The sequence below is a fragment of the Manis pentadactyla genome, chromosome 1 (genome assembly GCF_030020395.1).
Source record: "Manis pentadactyla isolate mManPen7 chromosome 1, mManPen7.hap1, whole genome shotgun sequence".
Taxonomy (NCBI): domain Eukaryota; kingdom Metazoa; phylum Chordata; class Mammalia; order Pholidota; family Manidae; genus Manis; species Manis pentadactyla.
In genome coordinates this window covers 6077979-6102057 of record NC_080019.1, presented here as the reverse complement: position 1 = coordinate 6102057, position 24079 = coordinate 6077979, and the positions used below count along the sequence as shown (strand labels likewise).

Genomic DNA, 24079 nt, shown 5'->3' with positions numbered 1-24079 from the left:
CCTCCAATGAGAAAGAAACAAAGTAAAGCCAAAAGTAAAAAGGAGCTCAGATGAAGAAGACAAAAAAAACAACCAGTAACTCTCATAACATAATGCATTCGGAGACAAGGGACTTTATTATACACATGTAACAAGAACAGGGTGTTATTTCAAAATAAGTAAATATAAAGGATGATCAGATGAGAAATAGCTCTTAGAAATTAAAAATACAAGACCAAAACTTAAAATTTTAATAGAAAGGTTGGAAGATAAAATCAAGAAAATCCAAAAGTAGAATAGATGTAGGAGACAAACAATAACCAAAAATCTGAGGACTAATCCAAGATGTCCACCACGTAACTAATGACTTCCAGAGAAAACACAGAGTGAGAAATTATCAAAGAATGATGAAAATAAAATATATGGTAAATAAGAACATGTAACCAATTCACATGTCTACAAGATTTCAGAAATCCAAAGATAAGAAGATCCTAAAAACTCTTATAGACAAGAGGAAGAAAACATATGCACAGGATAAAAAAATTAGAGCAACAATAGTTATCAAAGGACAACGGAGTAACACCTTCCAAATCTGAAATAAAATGATTTTTGACCCAGAATTCTATAAACTGCCATGATATTAGGATAGAGATTTTCAGACCTGTAAATCTCAGAAAGCTGTTGGAAGATGAGTAAGGAGACACAGGCTTCAGGACAGAGGGGATGACACGGGCAAGGCCCAGGGGGAAGTCTAGACGACGAGGGGCGAAGCAAAGTGAACAGCGTATCAAGTGAGCAGGAAGAAGGGGCCCCTGGAGGAAGGTCTCCTGGGGGAAAAACTGAGCTGATAGACTATCTTATATGTTTGACACTACAGAAAATTTTATATTAAGTGGTCATTAGAGATTACAGAAAAAATTACATGGATACATCCTTTGTTCCCCACCAGAAAATGATGCAAAATTGTAAAAGGAAATGTAATTATAGTACACTATTTGGCTTAGCAAGGAACAATATTTGAATAGTGATAAAAATATAAATACCAAACTAACTAATAATAATGTCAGTAGTCTGAGTGGTAAAAAGGCCTAATCTACCAAAGCAGAAGTCCAGACAGTGTTAAAAAGTAAGATGTCAAGAATGTCAATATTAAGATATTAAAATATTAAGACATGCTATATAATTTCAAAAGAATTGAAGGTGCCGTAGAGAGCAGGCTTGGTAGGTGAAGAGGAGAGGGCTGTGATGGAAGAATGCTGCTTTTCATTATAAGCTGTACAGTGCAGCTTAATTTTTAAAATCTATGTGTATATATTACTTTGATTAAAAAGTAACTATAAACATTTAACAAGTATTCATAATGTGCCGGGGACTAATCCACATGCTTTACAGATGATCTTGTTTAATTTTCACAGAAATCTTAGTACGTGATACTATTATCCCATTTTAAATATGAGGAAGCTAAAGCACAGAAAAGTTAGGTGATTTGCCCAGGAACTCACTGCTGGCAACTGATGGAGCCTGGGTCAAAACTCAGGCGGTGTGGTTCACAATCTGGAGATCTTAACTTCGAAGGAAGACAGGAAATTTTAATTTCCTAAATTAGTTTGGAAAAAGCTATATGATTTTCACCTATTGATAAACCTGGACAGTCAAAAACAATCAGATCAACAGACATGAGTAAGTAGAAAGTGTTTATTTTCTTATATCTAAAATCCTATATTTTTTCTATCAACAACAATACAAAATGCAGCCTAAACAGCAAGAGCAGCAGAAAAGAAAAAGTTGGAAAAATTGCAGTCACACAAACTATAGTTAAAAAATGACTAAGTTTCCTTGATATATGAATTTGTTGGAAAACCATTTATCAACAGCCTGTTTCTCTCTAGCAGAGTCCCTCAAGCCGAGAGCCATGTCATTCCCCTTTGACTGATTAATTAGCCAATCAGGGGACATTTTTCATTGTGAGGCATGATGGTTTATTCCAGCTAATGTTTGGTCTCTAATGGCGACATATTAAAGCCAACTCGGCTATTTTAGCCCTGTGGAGTGACCAAAAGGAAAGGATAGAAGATAAATCAAAAGAGCTCCCTTCACTTTCCCTTCAGTCCTTAACAAAACCCCCAAGGAGCAAATGGCTGGAGGAAAGATCCTCTACCAATAAAGAGGAAAAACAAAGAAAAGAAGGGTGGAAATGCCTTCAAGTCGAGGAGGATCCCTTCCCTGTTTCTGAAGAGCAATAATTTATCCTCTGTTGATTAACAGACCACTGATAGAACAGGCACCAAAAAGTCAATACCTAGCTCTTCTTCCTTTTATCAAAAGCGGTGCTCAATAGAAAATCTAGCTCCATAATGCTTCTTACTCCGTGACTTCACCCGCACTCTGCATGAGACGACGCCAGGGAGGAACCTGACCTCAGAACTGTTTACACGCTGCTCTCACTCCAGTCAGGCAGTTGCCCATTGTGCTGCAAGGTCCCTGAGCTCCTTATCCAGCCTATACCTCTGATAGGCACCAAAGCACCAACAAGTAGAAGTTCAAGTAACAGAGGAAGACGAGCTCCTGCAGAGGACAGATGTGCGCATTCACATGGCCGGAAGGGAGGAAGCACATCTTTGTTTAATACATTGCCTAGCACACTCAACAAGACGGTTCTAAGCAGCTAGTCTTTGCTGGGCAATTCCACACATCAAGCCTATAAAACTACCCAGCTTTCTCTCCTGCAAATAAGCCAAAGATGACAAACTATCAGTCAGTGTCAGATGAAATGACAAACATGTTTCATGTGTCCTGCAGAGGACTTCACCACCACCACCACCACCATCACCATTATTATGTTATGAATCTTGCATTCTTTCAGACAGGCTATCAGTTTCCCAAATTCCCTGTTGTCTTAAAGTCAGTGCCTAGCTGATGGGTTTCAGCCCCAGGCAAGTTCACTATGGATTCAATGTGACCAAAGAAATGACAGTAGAACATTCTTGGGGTGAAAGGGTTATACCCAACTTTATTTCCAAGGTGGCAGGTCAATCACTAGAATCCCGTCCACTCAGAGAATCTGAATGCAGCAAGCCAGTCTCTGCCTCTGGGCCTCTCTACCCACGAAGCCGTCTCAGTCTCTGTCCTCTGCTCTGCTCTCCTGCAGCCTTGCAGCTGTGCCACCATGTCGCCCAGAGCACTGGGCAGGGCTCTTTATATGGAGTCAGTAATGACATATTGCCCACACATGTGTGGTGAGGTAGCCAACCAGGGCCAGGTGAGAATCCTGACCACAGGAACCTTCACTTTATCCACACTCCACCCCTCCAGGATTCTCACCTCTCAATCTATGAGCCCTCGATCTTCTGCAATGGTCCCTGTGCGAGAAAGCCAGAGCATATAACCAAGTTCCATAATAACAAAAATTACAAAAAATTATAATGACCCTCAAGCCTGAGGAGCTCCATTGCCACCAAGTGGTCATTCTGGCTGTATCCAAACCAGTTCTGCTCAAAGGAGTTACCCAAAGAACCCTGGGTGGGCCTTACAATACCCACCTTCTCCAGCCTCTCCCGCAGAAAGTCTTGCAGACACACAGGCCTGTATCTCTGCCTCTGCTTCGTCCTCAGCAGCCGGAACCACTGCTCTGGTCTCCGTTGTTGCCACAGCCCCAGGCATCCAGTTTCTCTCTGTCTGCTCCTGCCTTTTCAAACCAACCCACAACTGGGTCCTCGTGATCCTCACAGAGCCCTTTAAATTCTTCCTTTGAGAAGCAGACCATATTTCCTTTTGTACTTGAGCCTGAGGATAGCAGAGCGTGGAGCGCTCCACAACCTGGGGAGGGGGCTGCACCCCTCCTGGGGGAACCCACAGTTGCCGAGTCCTTCTGGCTTTCCACCCGCTTTCAACCAAGTGGGGCCTCAACTGAGTAGGGGCTGATGCCTCCGGCACCAACAGGGTTTCCACCCGCACCTGTTCGCCAGACCTCTGCTCCTCTGCTCCTGGGGCCGACGGCTCCACTGCATCCTTCCCCTGCCCCACGGCACCTGCATGCTGCTGCTTCTCGTGCCTCTGCTCCTTCTTGTGCTGCCTCCTCTCAGGCCTTTACTATTTCCACAGTACTTCGTAGTGGCACCATTTCAGTCAGCAACAAATTTTCTTCCTCTTGGGATGGACCCCAGTCCTCCACCCCTTCACAGTACCACAAGTCCACTGGGGGACACTCAAATGTTTCCCTGTCCATAGGTGCAGCCCGCTGACACACTCCTTCCCTGAGGGCAGCCTGTTCTTTATCCTTGGTCACCAATGAATCCTGCCGACTATGCTGGTTGTCTTGCCAATGGGTTTCAGCCCCAGGCAAGTTCACTATGGATTCAATGTAACCAAAGAAATGAAAGTAGAACGTTCTTGGGGTGAAAGGTTTGTACCCAACTTTATTTCCACGGTGGCAGGTCAATCACGAGAATCCTGTCCACTCAGAGCGAGTCTGCATGCAGCAAGCCGGTCTCGGCCTCTGGGCCTCTCAGCCCACACAGCTGTCCCAGTCTCTGTCCTCGGCGCTGCCACCACTCCAGCCTCTGCTCTGCTCTCCTGCAGCCTTGCAGCCGTGCCACCGTGTCACCCAGAGCACTGGGCAGGCTCTTTTATGTAGAGTCAACAATGACGTATTGCCCACACGTGTGTGGTGAGCTAGCCAACGAGGGCCAAGTGAGAATCCTGGCCACAGGAACCTTCCCTTTATCCACATATTACTTCCAAGTCTACAGTCACATGCCTGGACTCCACTGGCGTTTGAGCTTGAGACCCAGGGTAACTTGTTGCTGACATTACGTCTTCTTTTCTACGCTTTGCTCATCCACTGACTCCTGCCCTTTGAGTCTGGATCAGTTATCAATTCTTCTCAGTGCTTTTCCTAACATCCCCACTAAGAATTGGTCTCTGTTTACACAATGTTTAAAACAGACTTCAACAACTGAACTCCTTCCACAAAAACTTCACCAAGACCTACTCCAAGGCAGGCACGGTTCTAGATGCCAGGGAGCAGAAAAATTCCCGATTTCGTGGGGGTTCCAATCTACTGAGGGAGGACTGCAAACATGTAAACTGTAGGACATCAGACAGTGGGAACTGCTACGGAGAAAAATAAAGCAAAGGAGAGGGACAAAGAGCGTCAGGGTTTTTGTTGTTACTGTTTGCATTTTTAGTTATAAATAGGGTAAACTGGACGGCGGATGGATTGAGATGACATTTGGACAAATATATGAAGAAGCAGAGGGGCCACTGAGTACTTAAACTTGAGTGCAGAGCATTCCTGAAGCACTGGAGGAAGAGCAAGGAAGCCGGCACGACAAGAGCGGAGCAGGACCAGGTAGGACAGTAACACGAGGGGCGGGGGGGCGGGGCAAGCGGGGCAACCTGCAGGACTTGAGGCCACGGCAAGGGTTTGTCCTGCACACTGAGGATGACAGGGAAACTTGGGGGGGTTGAACAAAGCAGTGATATGATCTCAATTACATTTTCAAAGGATCGCTCAAGCTGCCAAGGGAAAAATACACTGTAGAAAAGATTCTAGTAGACTCTTGTAGAGAACGTATACATTATGTTCAAGATATTTATGTCTATCTCTTTTGCACTCTGCTACAGAACATGAAAGAGGCCAAGTCCTACTGTCTGTGTAGCTTCAGCAATTAAGAGTAATAATTACGATACACTAGGTAAATTTATATAACCTTTGAAGTTTTTCCTGCTTTTCCATTATTAAATAAGAACCAACAGACTATATTTATTGTAGAAGAGAAGAAAAAAGGACTGTATGTAACCTGTAAGAGAATATCTTTTGTGTCTGGCTTTAAGAGTATTAATAGAAGTGAAGATCATACTTGGTACAAGAATCATCTTGGTTCAAACTTAATATCCTTGGTTAACTACTAAATATTTTTGTGATAGTTTTCACATCTTCAACGATGTTAAGTTGCTCAGGTGGCCTTCAGTGAAAGGAAAGGGTAGGATAATAGTCTGTTGATGTGTCCCAAATGGACCATCCTTCAAATTCCCTTAGATGACATTTGACTCCACTGGTAAATGTCTCCAAAGTTAAGTTTTCCATGACCTCTTTAGATCATTTGTACTGTCCACTCCATCTTAAATGGGAACATTCTTTATCTCTAAAGTTCACATTAAAAATATGTTTTCCTTTTCTACTAGTTTCCACAATGATAACAAAAATAGTCCTATTTGGTACAGGGACATAAACTAGGTGACCCTAAGCATCTTTCTGTCCTTGGGATCCTATTATCTTTACAGAAACAAATACTCTAAAGGTACTAAAATATCATAAATCTTTTGAGAATAGAGATACCATCAAATCCATTTTGAAAATTTCATTAAATTCAGCACCATCATCTCCATAGACACTGATGATGAGAGTTTCTATCTAGTTTTCTTTCATTTTTTTAAAAACAGTCTAAGCAAATATCTATACCTCTACTTAAAATTGTACAGGACATCACCTTAGAAGGAAGATTACTGTCTTAGTAATTATTTACATTAAATATTAATTAAAACAGTCGGTATGCTAATAAGTCCTCTATAATTGCTGTAATGGCAAAATGACAACAAAAAGCTTCTTTGCCAGAGAACTTTAAAAAAACTATTGGCAATGAGTCAGTTTAGTTAGTACATTTATATTAGGTATTGTTCAGCATGTGACTGCACACGTTTTAAAATTTTGTTTCTAAATTATGTTTCAGTGGAAGTTCTTACTCACCATCTTACGTTTGACTGTATTAACAATTATAATAATAGAGATTTCAGCACTGCCACCTGGACACTTATTACATGCTAGGGACTTAGTGAAGAGCTTTACATGGCTTTCTATTTAATCCTTCCTAGATATTTGCAATCTCCATTTTATGAATGAAGAGGATGAGGTTCTGAAAAGTTACCTAACTTGCCCCAAATCACAGTCTTCAATCTACTCCTAGGCTCAAAGGCAGGCTTTTCCGACTCTGAAGTGTCTGTTCTCAATACTGCTATTCCACTGGATGAGTCTCCCTTTAGAAGAAACCAGAGAAATAGGCACTTCATTAGACGACTTCATTTTCTCATTCTACCGGTTAAGATGGTTCTACCAGGTTCACCATTAGTGTCTAATCACAGAATGATGGATCCTTAGCCATTTCAGTTATGCAGGTAACAAATCATCCCAAAATTCAGTGGCTTAAAGTGATAACAATCATTTCACTATCACACGACATGCTATTTCTGTGGGTCTGCAATTCACAGAAGGGCGTGGCTGGGCGGGTCTGGCTCAGGGTATCTCTAACTCGCTGTTATCAAAAGGTGGCTGGACTGGCACAGCAGGGGGCTGCAGGTTACCGCGCCCCCTTCACTTAACCTTGGGGCACCTGCATAACTCTCTGGCTCACAGTCTCTCCTTGGGGCTAGTCTGGACTCCAGGCTTTCATATAGCCTGGTAGCTTAGGGCAGCTGGACTGCATACATGAAGGCTGATGGCTTCAAGAACAGGTATTTTTGGCTAACAAGGCCTCAGAAGTCACACAGTATCCCCACAGCTACATTTTATCCACCACAAGCAAGGCACAACCCCTCTTGGATGGAAGGGGAAGGGACTGCACTCCACCTCCTGATGAGAAAGAGGCAAGGGTCGGTCTACACAGGCGGAATGGCAGAGCTCAGAGGCCACCTGTGGGCAAGAGCATCCACTACAAGGACATACCATCCAACCCCCGCTGCAGAAAACTGAGCTTACAGGTAAAACAGGAGCATCCAAGACAGATCTCACCTGGAATCCAAGACTGATGCCACCTGGCCACACAGAATATCTATGACTCTTCAGAGTCCTGAATCACTAAATCAGCTTGCTGTTTCACTTCAACATTATTTGATTTCTTCTTTGAATATACAAAAGTTTTCAAATCCATCTCCTGGAAAAAGAACTTAGGAGATAAAGCCCAAATTGCCCAAGTACATCACAATCAAGAGAAGGAATCCATGTAATGTTCTTTCCTTGGTAGTCGAAGAAAATGTAAGTACCACTTCAAATGTGAGTATCTCATGTGCTCTTGTCACTCCAGAATCAAGGAACCTTAGAACTGGAAGTGCTTATATGCATTTCAGACTCTCACTACTCCTATTACAAGAATTCCTCCAGTAAATTAACCATGAAGTACATCCTATAGCTGGCAAACTTTCCAGCCCATGCTGCCTCCCTTCTCTGAGTAGAAACCTTTCTAAGAATTTCACTAATTAGTACTAGTTCTTCCTTATGAAGCATACCATACAAATCTGCTCCTTTTCTAGAGGACCAGTGAAACCATTCAAACACACAGTCAGGCTCTCTCCCAGTCCAGGCGGAATTTGCTACTTGCTCATCTGCTGGTTCCTGTGTATAATCTGCTTTCCAGACACCTCTGTCCCTAATGCTACACTGCAGATGCACTCTTTTAAAACATGGTGTCTAGGCCTGAATAGAACAGTGCAGATACAGTTACCAGTGCAGAAAACAAGCAAGCAAGCCTGCCGCTTTCAGCATGTAGGCACAACCCTTGCGATGTAGCCCAAGCCCGCATCTGGGATAGCTGCCATACTGTGTATTTTGGCTTACGTAAAACTTGTGGTCATATTCCATGTCCTAGCCTCTAATTTAATTCTGATCTAACTGCTACCAAATTAGGTATTTTCAGGGTTAAATGAGGCTCTACATATCTTATAAAACATCATCTATTCAGTTTTGGCTAAATATCCCACCCTAAGAGATTATTTTGAATCTCCATTCTGTTATGAATGGTCAAAATAATGACAAGAATTACTGAAGTCATTCTTTCTGCCAAAAAATAAACTTTAGACCTTAAATGTATTATTTGGATAATTTGTGGATGAATTTAAGTTTACCTATAACTAAAAGGTTCTTCATTAGAAGATCACTTTAGCAAATACTAGGTTAGGAAAGCTGCCCAACTTTTGTGTGCTGACGCCCAAACCAGAGGTGAGCCAGGGGAGGCTGCAGGAAGTACGGAGATTGAAATTTAAGAATCTACATGCTGTAAACCATTTACAACACTCAACCTAATTCACAATATTTTATTAACATGAAAATTCAGAACTAAGGAGAAATAGTCTTGAAAGACTCATCAGGTAAAAATTAAAAAAAAAAAAAAAAGGACTCTCCTTTCTCCTTCTCCCAGTGATCTTCCCTATGAGGTGCTTAGGATAGTTTACAGAACTAGAAGAAAGAATGGCTCAAAATACACCAATAATTCAACCATCCAAAAGAGTAGAGTCATTTGGAAGTTAGTGTTCAGACCTGACAATCTGCAAGGACTAGGAAAGAAAGCGGATTCATGAGAATGGACAAGAAAGGGACACAAACCACAAAGAAGTGCTTTGTCAACAAGGAAAGCCTTCAGACGAAGTCAAGGGAAGTGCTCATTAACTGGGCATTCTGGGAGAATGTAAGAAATACAAGGTTTTTAATTCAATCAAGTTATAGAAGTGAAGAAATTGACAGTTATTTTGCCAAGAGCCTATGTCAGAGCATGTTGTTTAGAGAAATAAAGTAGGAATGCCGGTAACAATTCTCAACCCTTGATACAGTTTAGGAGTATTTTCTCTAGTGATAAGGCTGAATCAGGAAACAAGCTGGATAGAGGAAGGAAACTGGGAAGGTGGGAGAGGGAAAAAATAAGAAAAAAAAAAAAAAAAGAATATCAGGAAGTTTAACCAAATAGGAACTAATGGAATTTGTTTTTCAGTGTCTCCAACTCCAACTTACACACCAAGTGGGAAAAGCCAAACACACACACACGCACGCATGCATCCACAATCTGTGGCAGGCACTGGCCAGCACAAGTACCTACTGCAGGTTCTCAGGGGCCCTACTAATTTCAGCTGGTAGTTTGTGATGATCCTGCCTCATTTAAGCAGGTAGTTCCGCACAGCCAGATGCTGCAGGGGAAACAGGTGCCCAGACAGCCTCCGGGTCCTGGGGGGACACAAAGCGCCAGTGGAGTCAGAAAACATTCCCTGAAGAGTGAGGAAGGCTTTAACTTTGTAGGAATAAAAAGTCTGTGGAAAACTATTCCAAAGTGATATAAAATGTCTGAGAGCCAATTTCTGGCAAACGGGATTGATTTTTAAAAACAAAATGGGGCATAAGCAAACATTCATCCAATAATCCTTTCTCAAGAATCTACGTATGCCATCAGTGGATTACATTGGCATGGGAGTGGAAATTAATTGATGAATATTTCCTATTCTCAGAGAAGAAATAGTTATTGATCAAAACATTTCAAAGGAAAAAATATTTCAAACATCAACCTTGAAGCTATACAAACCATTTTTAAGATGAGGAACAATTAAGTCCACTGAGAGAAGTACAACGAGATGTCAATTTACTGCATCCCTTTCACATGCTAAGTACTGGATTAACCACACTCTGGGGCCCCAGAAATGGGTGCAATGCAAGTCCTCCCTTGGTAGTTCACTGTCCGGTGTATGTGATGGACAAAAAAGGCCACACGTAAAAAATACAGCGGATCAATTTCCTCATTAGATGTATAAAGGTCAGACAGAGAACAGAAGGCATAATTCAAGTTTCACAAAAGGGTCTGAGACACCTTGGGTTTTGCTTGTTCTTTTCTTTTGATGTTATTTTCTTTTTATTTCTATACATTATATTAAAAGTAATTAAGGAATCAGATTCTTGCCTTGACACTATTTGCTCCACTATATAATACAAGGCTCATTCCTACTACCCTCACAAAGAAAACTTCCATTCTAAGTTGTTGTTTTTTTTTTAATTAGGAAGAGATTTTGTTTATGCACACTTCTGGGTTTCAAAGCTTCTTTTTGGATCAAGGACTCCCTGGAAAATCTGGTGAAAGTGCTAGACTTTATATACTCATACATACATGTAAGCACGCTCACATACAAATTTTGCATGCAGTTTAAAGGAGTTCACCGACCTCACTCCAATGAGTGTACCCTCAGATTGTGAGCAAAGATCTCTCCTCTACCAACATGTTAGGAATAATAAGCCTGTCATGTAATCATGGTATCATGTTGTATTTATATATCAGTTCACAGTTTGATATACTTCTGAAATTCCTAAAATAAATGACTTAATCAATAGGTCCAGACTTTAAAGACAACAAACAATCTGATTTCTACAAGGCATTCTCTAAATATCCATAACATAGCAGACATAAAATCTAGCATGGATATGTGCATGAGGTAGGTCATGGAAACTATAATCAGCCCTTAAAACCTGGGTCTAATCACCACTGACATGAGCAGACTCGGCCTCAAACTGTGAGATCAATGTTTCATATATATGATATTCTGTTTTGAATTAGATAACTCTGTTGGTGGAAATGGTTGCTAGAGTTTGGGATGGTGGTGGGGGGGTGTGACTGTAATTGGGGATAGTGTGAGGGAGATCTTTGTGGTCAGGGCACAGAGCTGTAGTTACTGGATCCATAGATGGGATGCGGTGGCACAGAACTGAACACACAGATTGCACCAGTGCCACTTTCCTGGTTTTCATCTTGTACAATAGTAAGATGCAGTCCCTGGAATAACAGGACGAAGGGCACATGGAACCCCTCTGAACTATCTTTACAACTTCTGTGCATCTATATTATTTCCAAATGAAAGTTTAAAAATCCAGAAAGCAAAAAAAAAAAATCTCATGACTTTTACTAATCAAGCACAGCTGACGTTTTTGGATATAAACACAATTCGGATCATTCGACTCGTAGGAGAAACCAGAAAACACACAAGCAATACACTTCAGCCTGCAGCGTCGGTTACAGAGCAACACGGCTCCCAGGGGTGGCCCATATTTTGAACCCATGACATTTCAACTCCAACTGAAGGCCAGGTGGCAACGTTTTCAAAGTTAAACCATTTCTGTCAGCAAAATGAGGGTAACAGCCAGTCATTTTCCCTAAGTTAGGTCTTTGACAAAACCTCCAAGAAAATTTCCAAAGCATAACTGCCATCATTTAAATGTAGTTTTTTTTTTTTAAGGCATAAAAGTTAATTAACATTGGCACTATTATGGTAGAGGAGAAAGGACTGATTTTGGAGGGACCCAGACTTAAATCCCATTTGTGCCACTCTGGAACTTTGTAACAAATATTTCTAAGCCTCAGTTTCCTCATCACTAAATAGATGACAAATAATAATACCTACTTCATGGGATTGTTACAAGGATTAAGTGAGATACCATTGTAAGTGTCTAGCACCGTGTCTGACCTACAGATGCTTAATGAAGTGGTGATTTCTATTATTATGACAGTCAGGTTGTAGAAATTAGTAAACTTGGCTTACTGTGAAAGACAGGATACAGCCCAAGCCAGATGTGGTCAGTGCCCAGGGTTCTTTAAATCTAGATGCCCGGGTAAGATCCGTATCAGCCCCGAATCCAGAGCACCCGGGAGGTGTCACCACCACGGCTCCCGGGAGGCTTCAGGCCTGTGACCTCGAGCAGCACCTCTGCCTCGGCGATGCCACAGAAATTCGGGCCAGGGTAGCTGCAGGGGCCGAGGGAGTGAAAACAAAGCAATACTCATTCCCGCTGCGAGCAGGAGCCAAGAGGTTGTACTTTCGACAGATCTGATCAAAGGCCTCCTGCCCTCGGCTATGAGGGCTGTTGTGACTAACATGTAAGGTTTCTTGGCAACGGCTTATTCAGGGAAGGTACAGGTGTGCCTCAATAAAAGCAAACTCTATATAAGAAAACCCACAGGTATGTAAAATGTAAATTTAAAAGTGACTCTGCTTTACAGAAAGATTTTGTATTTGGTGTCCTAAAATATGATTATATTTAAATACATTCTATCTTCTACACCCATGAAGCTATAAGTTAACTGGAAAACACTGCAGAGGCCCAGTGTCCTCAGAGCGGTATGTGCAGCACAGCGTGACCAGCGGCGTGGGCGTCCCCTGGGAGCTCCTGGGAAACGCAGGATCTGGGGTCTCACCCACTCCCCCATGAGCCAGAATCTCAGGTTTAACAAAATTCCCAGATGATCTGTGAACATCTTGTGATTTGAGAAGCCCTGTCCTAGATAATGTTTGTGACCCTAAAGCCAGAAGCTCTGCCAACAGTCACATATGAGGACTTCCTCTGGCGGCTCTCACTTATTCCTCAATCCTCACTACACATTAGAATGATCTCCTGACTCACATGGGTATGCTTTTTTTCAATCAAAAATTTTTTTCTTCTTTTTCAAAATTTTGCCTGGACCCTAACCCAAAATTTGGATTTAATTGGTCTGGGGTGGGACCCTGGCATTAGCATTTTTTCAAAAGCTCCTTAGGTGATTCAAAGGCAAGTGACCCAGAAAAACTGCTACAGATCAAGAGCTGCACCCCGATATAAAACCCTGTCTTGCAAACAACAGGATTAAATGCATCACTGGAAGAAAACATTAAACTAGAATGAGAGATTAAGATGTGCCTGGATATAAATCTTGCACAAAACAGTATTCTGTCAAATGTGGTCTTCTCTACACCAATTGTACCAAAATAGATTTTTCCTGGCCCATCCTAGGGAATGGTTTCTGAAGCTCTTCACATACAGGCTCACTTTAGCACGCTCATGAATGACTGCACTACCAAAAAGCCAAGAGACAGCAAGCAGTGCTGCACCTGGCACCAGCAGGTCCTCAAACAGATGTCTGCCAGAGGACTAGAACCCTCTAATCCCCTCTAACAAAAAGCTTTCCTGTGCTTACTACATAAGTTCTTTCAAAGTTCTACCAAAGCCCACAAATAGTATTTCCGTTCCTGATCTGCTCAACTGTAAAATGTCAGAGTGCTGGAGAAGACGTGGGCTTGCAGGCAGTGGGATGGCCAGGGAGGATTAAGTGATCCCAGACTGCAAGGATGGGAGAAGCCAGTGCAGTGGGGACCCAAGACTGAGCACTGCAATAAACAGGTTTGCACTGGGGGTCCAGGGTGGGCTCTGGGCTGATGCAAAGGTGCAGCATGTAGCCATGGGAGGGGCTTGTTAGAGCGGAGGTGACAGAGTATCTCTGAGATACTGAAGCTACTGAGAATGGTCAAAGCAGAGTGGCTCAGGAAGATGGAAGTAAGCCAGATGTGAAGTCCTTAGTGAGCAAGGCAGAGGGCCTAATCCAGGTCCCCCAGGACCACTGGGGGCAGAGGTGTCACCAGAAGGAGGGTTGCCTGATCACCCAGGCTCCTCCCAGCCACATCTTGTGAAGGAAGCATCCACCAGTGCCTGATGTCAGAACGCCTCCACCCTGATGACTGGCCTCAACATGACTCAGAGACCCGTGGCCCGGCCCCTCAGCAAGCCTTGGGGCCAGGGTTCCCTTTCCTTTCGCTGCTACAGGTACAGGGCCAGAAAAGTTGTACAAGATAGGAATTTAGTCACAATGTGCAAAGGAAATTGCCAGAGAAAATTTCCAGTAATTGGTAACTCTATAGTCTTTGGAAATAATACCAAGTAACAAATAGCTACCACCCTGGAAAAATTTCTTTCAGCCTGGAGAAATGTCAAAAATAAATGAAACGAGTCATTTTTATTCTACAGTCACCAAGGGCCTTGGCTAGGAACCAATAAAGAAACAGAAGTAGGATATACCAGACTAGTTAGACTAATAGCTGAAGCAACCACATATTCCGTATTTTTGCAGACAACCTCAATTTAAAATTTTTATCCTACTATTTCCGGAAATCCATACTTCAAAAATTCTTATGTTTTAACATCCACTCTACATCCAGGGCTGTCTCTTACACAGTGCTGGAAATAGCACAAAAAATTTTGTGCTACATTACATAGCCCAGTTTAATAATTAGGACTGTGAACTATGGCTTCAGTCACCTTATTCTTACCTTCTAGTTTTGAAACAAACAGTAAGGTACAAGGGAGGAAAACTCCCTTCCAGAGTCTTGATGCTGATCCAACCCTGTTTCAAAATGCTTTTAAAACTAACAGACCAGAACTACAGTACATACATGACAGTCTTCCTCCACAAGCCATATTCCAGGTAGGGTGGTGTGGTCTGAGCAAAGCAAACAAAACCCCGGCCTGCCACCTCCGCCTCTCACGGAATGGGAGAGATACTTTCTTCCCTGTGGTCACATCAGCAGCAGGCATGCCTCCCTGATTTAGTCTAGTCCTCACATAAGAAAAAAACAAACAAGTAACATATAGACTTTAGATTCTTTATGAAACTTATTACCTACCAACTTTTATTTTTAAGAGGATTACATTTAGCCTTTGTTTGAGTCTCTAAAGCTTTTTTTGGTAACTTTCTCTGAAAAGTACTATTAGTAATAGATATAAACAGTTCTGTACACGACTGAAGATCAAACAATGTCCAAACAGAACATTATAAACTATATGTGACTTACCTCAGGAGTCTTCTTACTCTGTCTTTTCCCAAAAATGCAGTCAAGATCTGTCTTGCTCCGAGATGACAGATCCTTCCCTAGAAAAACAACACAATGCCTTTTCAGTAATACCATTCCTTCTAAAATAAGAGGCACAAATATAAACTATGAAACTCCTAAACGCAAAATGGGTTTTAGAAAAGAAACAACTCTGTTAACTACTGACTTTCTGTTTCCTCTTCAGAGATTACAACTCTTTAATTAGTAAGTAACATTAATTAAATTTAAAATCACTTAAGACTCAGATAAGTATTTTAGAGCCAGAACCCTTGACATCTTAATGGCAGAAACATGAAGAGCAAGTAGACTGAGAGGAACACTAAATCCTATAGCAGCTCTACTACTGGCCTGCTGTCAGGGTATGACGGGGCTTACGGGGCTCCCCATTTATAAAACAGACCTCATTTATTTCAAGGAGACACAAGCTACTTAGGATTATGAAATGCAGGATAAAATGTTTCAGAACCCTATATATTCACATAAATGAGAACATACTGTATTTGACACATAGCAGCTCAGTAATTAAATGAAAATTTTAAAAGACATGCAAATAAAAATTACTGTATTAGAGTGAAAGTTGTTTCCAATTTCTCTTTCTAAAATGGTTTATACTGTTACATCACCTTGAAATAAAAGGACACATAATAAAAGCAGGAAATTAAATGGTTTTTTGGGAAAAGCAGTGTCTAAAGGATCCATGATTCTTCTCAAAAACACTAAACACTTTAACTTAATTTCAAACCCACAAACCAGCTCATTTAAAATTCACTTCTTTGGAATTTCCACTTCTACCAATAATACTCTGTGAGCAGTCAACCAAATTCATTCTCATTTGTCAAGCTCATGGCAAATGTATTTTAAAATACAACTACTACATTAATGTCTTGAGGATCTGGGGGAGCGAGGCTCAGGGTTAGACACAGGAATTTCTGTTTGCAGTTGGAAGCCCAACTTCCACTGCCATGGACTCACTTGTCTTCTTGGTTTCCTGCAGCAAACTGACTTGACAAAGTAACATCATGACCCAGAAGGTTCTAGTTCACTGACTATCACTGGGGCATTCAAATATGATCTGGCTCAGTGACTCCATGAAATTAAAAAGCAGAACACCCTTCAACGTCATGTAAAGCCAAGTTTCCTAGGCAGCAGTGCCAGATTCAGTGGTCCACTCAGGACCACCTGTCCCTATCGGGAAAGACATGCACCCCTGTGTTCCATGCTGTGCTCTCCTTTCTTCCTAAGACGGAAACAAAGCCCTCCTGGTTCTAAGTGATTCATAAGTAGAACCCAGACAAAAGATACCAAAGGAAATGTACTTGAGAACGAAGTGAAGCATATCCCAGATAGGAACTCAGAAAATGAATCAGAGAACCAGGACATGAAACTGATCACGGTGTGGAGAGGGGGACAAGCTCTTAGGAGGTCGAGTATCTCTTCTTAACTCTGCCACCAGCACGACCCGTTCTGCACTGCGGAGCATGTTCAGGGCAGCAGCTCCTATTTCAGAATAAGGAGCTGTGCTTAGTTCAGAATGTGCATCGGCCGTCTACCCCTACCCTATCTTCTGGAATGGAAAAGATGCCCTAAAAGAGATGCACATTAGGATAAAACTAGATAAAAAAGGAATGCTGAGGGATTAAGGAAGGGAAGATATGTGCAAAATCATTATTCTGAAACAGGGTGCCAAAATAGGAACACACAAAGATCAAAGGGAAAACTGCCAAGCTGGTAGAGATGGAAGGCTATCCCAACAAAGTTTCTAAGTTTTGGTGACGGGTTCTTATATCATAAATTTTTATCCTTTAGCAAAGTTCAATTAAGTAAATGTAGAAACCAAGATTGTTACAGGGCTTGCTCTGGATTTAATCTGGAAAACAAAAGACAGAGAAGAAGTAAGAGTCAGACACCAATGGAAAGGAAGTTAAAAGTAGATAAAAATGTGAAGATGGAAGTGATATCGTGATAGTTATTTGTTAATGGCCCTGGTTGAATGGTTTATAAACATTATAAAATTATGACCACCTCTGAATAAAATATACATATTAAAAATGTGTTTGAAAGCTTAATCACAGCAAATACTGTTGACAAACTTAGATCTTAGAGAAAATGACAGAAAATTGAACAGAAAAGGATATACGGGGTCTGCCTGGGTGGTTCATCAGTCTCTCAGTCTTCACTTGGCCGTAACATTTTGAGAACCAGGAGGCACGCTCCCAGGGCCAAGCTGCCATAATAACACCCATGAAAGGATGAGTGGAGGCTTTCAGAGAAGAGCACTTTATTATAATCACTTTAGCTGTTTTTCTAAAACCTCATGATTATCAGGTTTCAAGGGCTATCAAGGTAGCAAATTGGGAGGGAGGAATGTTATAGCCACAGCCAACACACTTGTAATACCAAGACGTCAACACAGCAGGCAAGGAAACTGTTAAAAATAAACATAAGAGTTTAAAAATCACAGAGATTTGAACCCTCTAGTTAAAGCACACAAGTCAAATTTAGAACCCAGGATGTCCTAAGGAGAAAACTGTAGTACACACCGTAAGGGAAGCTCAAAATTCCTTGAGGTTTCTACCCAAAGTAAAGGGACAAGGGCAAGGAAATGCAGGTCTGAGAGACATATTTGTTGAAATAAGACATGGAAGGTTTATGCAGGCAGCTTCACTTGCTTAGAAAATTCATTGGTATTCCCCAATCAAGAAGAATAAGAAATTATGTTGTATTTTGATTTTTTTTTTTTTTTTAATGAAAACACATGGTATTTTTAATAAGCATAGGACAAAAGATGAGGGCAACTTCCCTGAAGGGTCAGGTCAGAAAACTGAAAAACCTGAGAGAATCAGTACAGGGGGTGAAATAAGTGAGAACCTCACAACCAATAATAAGATCGTCAGAATTTTTTTAAAGCCTGTATTTATTTTCAATGTCATAAGACTCAGAAGAGGCAACAGCACCCACCCCTGGCAGAGACCCCTGTGGGGAAGAGTCAGCCAGGCTAGGAATCTACGGGCTGCTGTTCCAGACCAGCAAGAGGGCTACCCAGACGGCACGTGCATGTAGCCTCCTTGTTTAAAGAAGCAAAATATTACAACCTGTCACAGGAATGACCGGTCTGAGTGAATTACCTTGATGAACCCACACAGCTCCAATCCATGCAACTGTCCATCTACCCACTGTGCAACGGGAGGAGAAGAGCAGTGCCTTTCTGACAATGGCTCACTTCAAAAATGCTTTAAAACTCCAAAAATGCTTTTGTACAAAGTGACAGTTTCCCTACTTTTTTTCCTCTGCAGAGATGGCCTCACCAAGTAGTTTTCCAATTAAAAGAAACTACACTGAAGTCGGCCTTTTAAACAAATATGGATGAAATTAACTTTTTAAATTATATAATAAATTATTTCAAATTAAAATTATAAACTTGGGACTAGAGAAACAAATTATTTTGTATCAAACTTAAAATGATATAGCCAATATTTAGGCAGCAACAAATTTTATAATGCTATTTGCTACTATAATCTCACTAAATTGAAATTTTTATCTTTACTCTTCACACCAAGCTGTATAAAATGCCACCCTCCCATGTTTTAGTTCCTTGGATGACAGACAGAATTACAACATGAACCATCCCCATCAAATAAGTGAGCTGGTTACTTTCATTATGAGCATACCATGGGCTAACTTTATTATCTATTATGCTGAACAATGAGAAGTTCCGTAAAACAGATCACTTCTGATAAATCATAAAACAGACCTCTTATATAACTCGATAATGACTTAACAATCTTTCCTGATTTTACAAAAAAGGAAACTGAGTCTGGAAGAAGGGAAGTGGTTAAGTGATGCCCAGAACCCAGGTTTCCTGGGACTGAAGACAGTCCACTTTAGGGAAAACCTGGAGTTTATCATTCATATTCAGTGACAAAATTTCTACAAGAAAAGATTTCTTCAAGTATTTAAAAGAACTCTAAAATAACTTTCACTGTGAATTATTAAGAGAAATGCTAAATAAACTTTCCTCACTACCTATATTTCTGCTTCCTTCTCCCATCTTTTCTACTTAGTCCCAACGTGCATTTCCTCCATTTTCCCACTCAAATCTCCTCTGCTACCTTTCTGGCGAAATACATTGAACTTTCTCCCCTGTACACCAATGACCCTTCCCAAGCAAGGCTAGTAGCTAAGCAACCCTCATTTTAAAAGAGACACAATGAAAGCACAATACACCAAGCACGTTGACAGGGTCGCCTGGCAAGGGAGTGGCTTAAATAGAAACAGAAGCAGTTACTCCCGGCATCCATTACATTAAAGTAGATTAAAGTAGATTAAGGATGTTTAACTCAACTTCAGCAAATACTTCAAATGAAATCATGCATGTTGTCAGGTACTAAAGGAAAATTAGATTTTATTTGCAAAAGTAAAAGCTTAAAAGGCTCCCATAGCATCCAAAAGTTATAGGCCACTTCTTATTTTATTAATCAGCTCAGCACCCTTGTGCCGTATCTCTGTTTTTTTCTACAGGGGCTAATAGAGAAAAGAGGGCCATTTAGGGATTGAGCTTGCAGTGACCACCGAGCCTCTCTTCTGAAGGACTGTCTTCTGCTCGGCCGCAGGTTGGGAATGGAGAGAATCCCTGATCAGGAGCTATACAGGAGAAGGAGGAGGAAGGCTCCGGCTGAGAGAGAGAAAGAGCGGCACCGTGGGGAGAACCAACCCATGCCTGCTGGGAGAGGGAAGGGGAAGGACCGGCCTTACGGCCACGCACACATCCCCGAAGCTCCTCAGCGCCTGACTTCACTCAGCACCGCCGTGGCTCTCATTTAAACTAAGCTCAGCCCACCTTTTGGGGTTCTGGTCCCAAATGAGAACCTCCATTAACAGTTCAGAGCAGGGAACTCCACCTCCCACTGCCAGTCAGGCTCCTAGGCCTCAGGGCCTGGTTCCCGAGCATGCCAACAAGACCTACGGCTGAGAAATGTGCTTTGCCTGGCATATGGAGGTAAAAAATGTACATTCAGTCTCCCTTTGAACCATCAAATGGTGACTAGATTTTTTAAAATTATCATCCTATTTATACTTCAGTAGATTATGTGGTAAGTAGGCTTTTGTGCCTGGAAAGCGCCCTCACTGCGTAACACTATTCTATGGGAAAACCTATGGGGAAGATGAGGGCAAGTGAAATTGTTTCTCACCAATTCAAGGCCGCCACCTAGTGGTTACAGAGGCCAGCTGCATGCACAGCTGACAGTCCCAGGAACCAGGCTGGTTAACCAGGAAGATAGGGTTCGCCACCCAGTTCTCAAATGTTTTCTAACCCTTTCTTTGCAAGGACCGTGGAATGCCTAAGTTAACACCCAAAGAAACAGAAACAGTGGGCAATTAATACGAGTCAACTTGGGAGTGAAATTTCTCATACTGGAGGCCTCGATATAGAGCACACTTCTCTAAACTGGCACATTCCAGGAGCTATTCAACACTGCCATTAAGTTCTGAAAAACAGGAAAATGTAACCAAAACTGGTGAGCAATAATTAAAATTACCTTCTGACTTAGCCAAATAAAGTCGTTCTCCTCTAAACAGCAAGTCGACTTCCCGCTTTTGGCTTTGCCAAAGGGCTTGTCTAAAACTGAATCTGCAGCCCCACCTCCACCTCCATGAATCTGCATGTGCACTTGAACAAGATCCCCAGGTGATGCACAGTAAATGAAACTCTAGCACTGCTTTAGACCAAGCCAGTCAGGCCATCCATACATCCCCATTTTGTACATGAAACAAGCAGCAATGCTGGTGAAAAGCTAAAAATGCCTTAAGAACCCAGTGTGAACATGCAGATTATAATGACAAAGAAATACTTGATTTTACCTTTTGTGAATTTCATATAATGAACACGGTTTTTGGAGACTTTGGACTTTTCTTCTAGGCTGAAAGACTTCTTTTCCTTGTTGTCTGAGGAGTCTTTAAAAAAAGGAATGAAAAGCAGTACATTGAACTCTCTGTAATCCATTCTCATTTACTCTTTACAGTGACATGGTGTTATTTAAATAAATTCTTTAGGAGCCCTATCACTTACTATTGAACTCTAATCAAATGATTAGAAATATTCTTCTTAAACTGTGTACTAAGAATCAGGCAAGGCTGTTGACAAGAAATTTCTGAACTCCTTCCTCAGGAAGAGAAATGAGAACTTGTGTTCACAGACACCTAAACAGCCTTATTCATAATAGTAAAACACTGGGAATAACCCCAAATTCTTTCAGTGGGTGAACGGCTCCTCCAGGTGGAACCTACCGGGAGCCCCCCACCGCAATGAAGAGGAATGAGCAGTCGGCTCTCACAACCACCTGGCTGGACCCCGAGAGCATTACGCTCAATGACATAGGTCTATCTACACACTATATGATTCCACTTACATAACGTTCTTAGCACGACAAAACTGTAGAGATAGAGAACAGGTGAATGGCTTCCAAGGGACAGGACTTAAGTGGGGAGTTGGAGGATGGCAGGGTGGAAGGTGGGTTTCAATATAAGAGGCAGTGGAGGCAACTCTTGCGGTAAAGAAACAATCCTGTATCTGAATTGCGATGCTGCTACATGAATCTATACATGTGATAAAATTGCATAGAACTACACACACACACACACACACACACACAAATACCAAAAATAAATGAAGGCTAAAGACTGTGGGGAGAACTGAATGAGGTCTGTGGTCTAGTTAACAGTCAGCTATGCTACGTGTCACCATTGGGGGACTGTGTAAATGGTATTCAGAACTCTTTGTAGTACTATTTCTGCAATTTCCTATAATTATTTCAAAATAAAAAATTCTTTTGAGAAATGAATAAAGGTAAGACAGGTTGAACAATGATCAGAGATGATGATCATGTAGAGTGTGAGGAGCAGAGCTGCCTCCATTACCAGCTGCACCGGAGGCTCACCTTCAAGGGCAAAAGCAACAGGAACAAGTCACTGAGGAATAAACTCATGTGGTTATTCCTCTGACAAAAGGGAAAATGTGAGCCAGAAAGTCATCCCTTGTCTGAAATATCAGAGCAAACAGAGTTGGGGTTAAAGTCAATGGTAGGCTAGTAACTCACCGCCCACACTCCTTCCCCTTTGTCTGCTTGGCAGGGCCAGGTAGCAGAGTACCACGGCAACAGCAGAGAAGGTAGAAGAGAGGCTGAATTCTCCTCTGGTGATGTCATAAGGCAATACACATATGAAATTAGAGAAAAGAGTAAAAAGGACATTTTCCCCTTAATCTGGAGCAAAATAAGCACATATCCGTTGAATATGTTAGCTAACTGTAATCCCTTCCAGGAATTAGAAATTTCCAAAGCAAAATGTGAATTAAATAGCAAGGCTCTCAGCAATGTAAAGACCCCTGTTTCAAGCTTTCAGACAATGCCCAGCATGGGTTGATTATATCCACGACCTGAAACCTACTCTTCTGCAGTCACTTCCAAAGAATAGCTTGGGATTCTTTTCAAAGACATCCTGCCAGTCAAATTTTCTCCTCCTTTTGAGGCCAAACATTTCACATGGCACATATTCTCAATTTTGATGTTCCAAACACAATCACCTAGCAGGTTATGAGCTCAAAGTGGCCACTGTCAACTGAAGGGTTACTAAGTACTAAGTGCTGGGCTTGCAGCTTTCTGTGCATTCTTATATTTCATTGACAACCACCCTATATGGCATGTGCTACATTTATTAAACTTCCTCCACAGAAGGACACTGAAGCACACAGGGGCCAAATAAGGCACATCCAGGAGGTAACTATGATGGGATTCAAACCCAGGCAGTTGTGAGTGAGAATCCACATTCTTCACCACTGTACAGTGTCCATAATGGCTGTTGTCGCATGTAAACCACCACCCAGGAAGTTGCTCTATGCTCCGAGTACACAGGCTTCCCAAAGCACCCCAGAGCAGGGAGGGTTTGAGGGGAACTGGTTTCCATCTCCTTGCCCATATGCGCTTTGTCCTGAAACTGCTCTGCACCAATCTGGGCTCCTCCATTCCTTGCATGTGTCCTACTCCCACTTTACTAAAGAGAGGCACAACTCTCCTCTTATCAGGAATGAATACGGACAAGCCAAAGCCCTCGTGCCGGATGAGCACCCTCTCATCAGACCACAAAGCTGCCCCCTCCCATGCCAGGCTATCTCATCAAGAGATGCACTTCTAAAAATATCTTACTGTTCTAAGAATTACTTAGCAAAATTTATAATATATTTCCTAGTTTTATTTAGTGTAATCTACCAATTATAACAACTTAATCCATGGGAAAAATATTTACACTGGGGGTTACTAGAAATAAACCAAAAATTTGTATGTATTCGTTTTGTGGCAGAGAAATATGTAGGGTAATGAATATTTTCAAAGTTTAAGCAATAAAAAGTATACTAACAAAAAAGACTATGAGATATATGCAATGGAAATACTACAGAGGAAAAGGAACAATGAAATAATATTTTTGACTACTGAAAAAAAGACTTGCTTGTATATTTCTAAATAGATGATGACAGGTATCAAATTGCTCTGATATTTATCATCCATGGGATACATATGGGACTGATGTAATGGTTTTATTTTAAAATGCCAGTATTTCCCAATTTAAAGCTACTCGAGTAACTACTTAAAGCTCTTACTAAAAACATTATAGATGT

At 41.5% G+C, this 24079-nt stretch overlaps 1 protein-coding gene across 4 annotated transcripts in view; it reads right to left on the bottom strand.

Moving 5' to 3' along the window:
- PINX1 (PIN2 (TERF1) interacting telomerase inhibitor 1) overlaps positions 1-24079 on the bottom strand; it is an 82360-nt gene that overhangs the window by 46210 nt on the left and 12071 nt on the right. For all 4 annotated transcript variants that reach the window (XM_036888961.2, XM_057505015.1, XM_057504995.1 and 1 more), the window contains exons 5-6: positions 21271-21363; positions 15373-15449 (exon numbers count right to left, since the gene is read on the bottom strand). In XM_036888961.2, coding sequence (XP_036744856.2) covers positions 15373-15449; positions 21271-21363 — 170 coding nt within the window. The remainder of the gene's footprint in view (positions 1-15372; positions 15450-21270; positions 21364-24079) is intronic.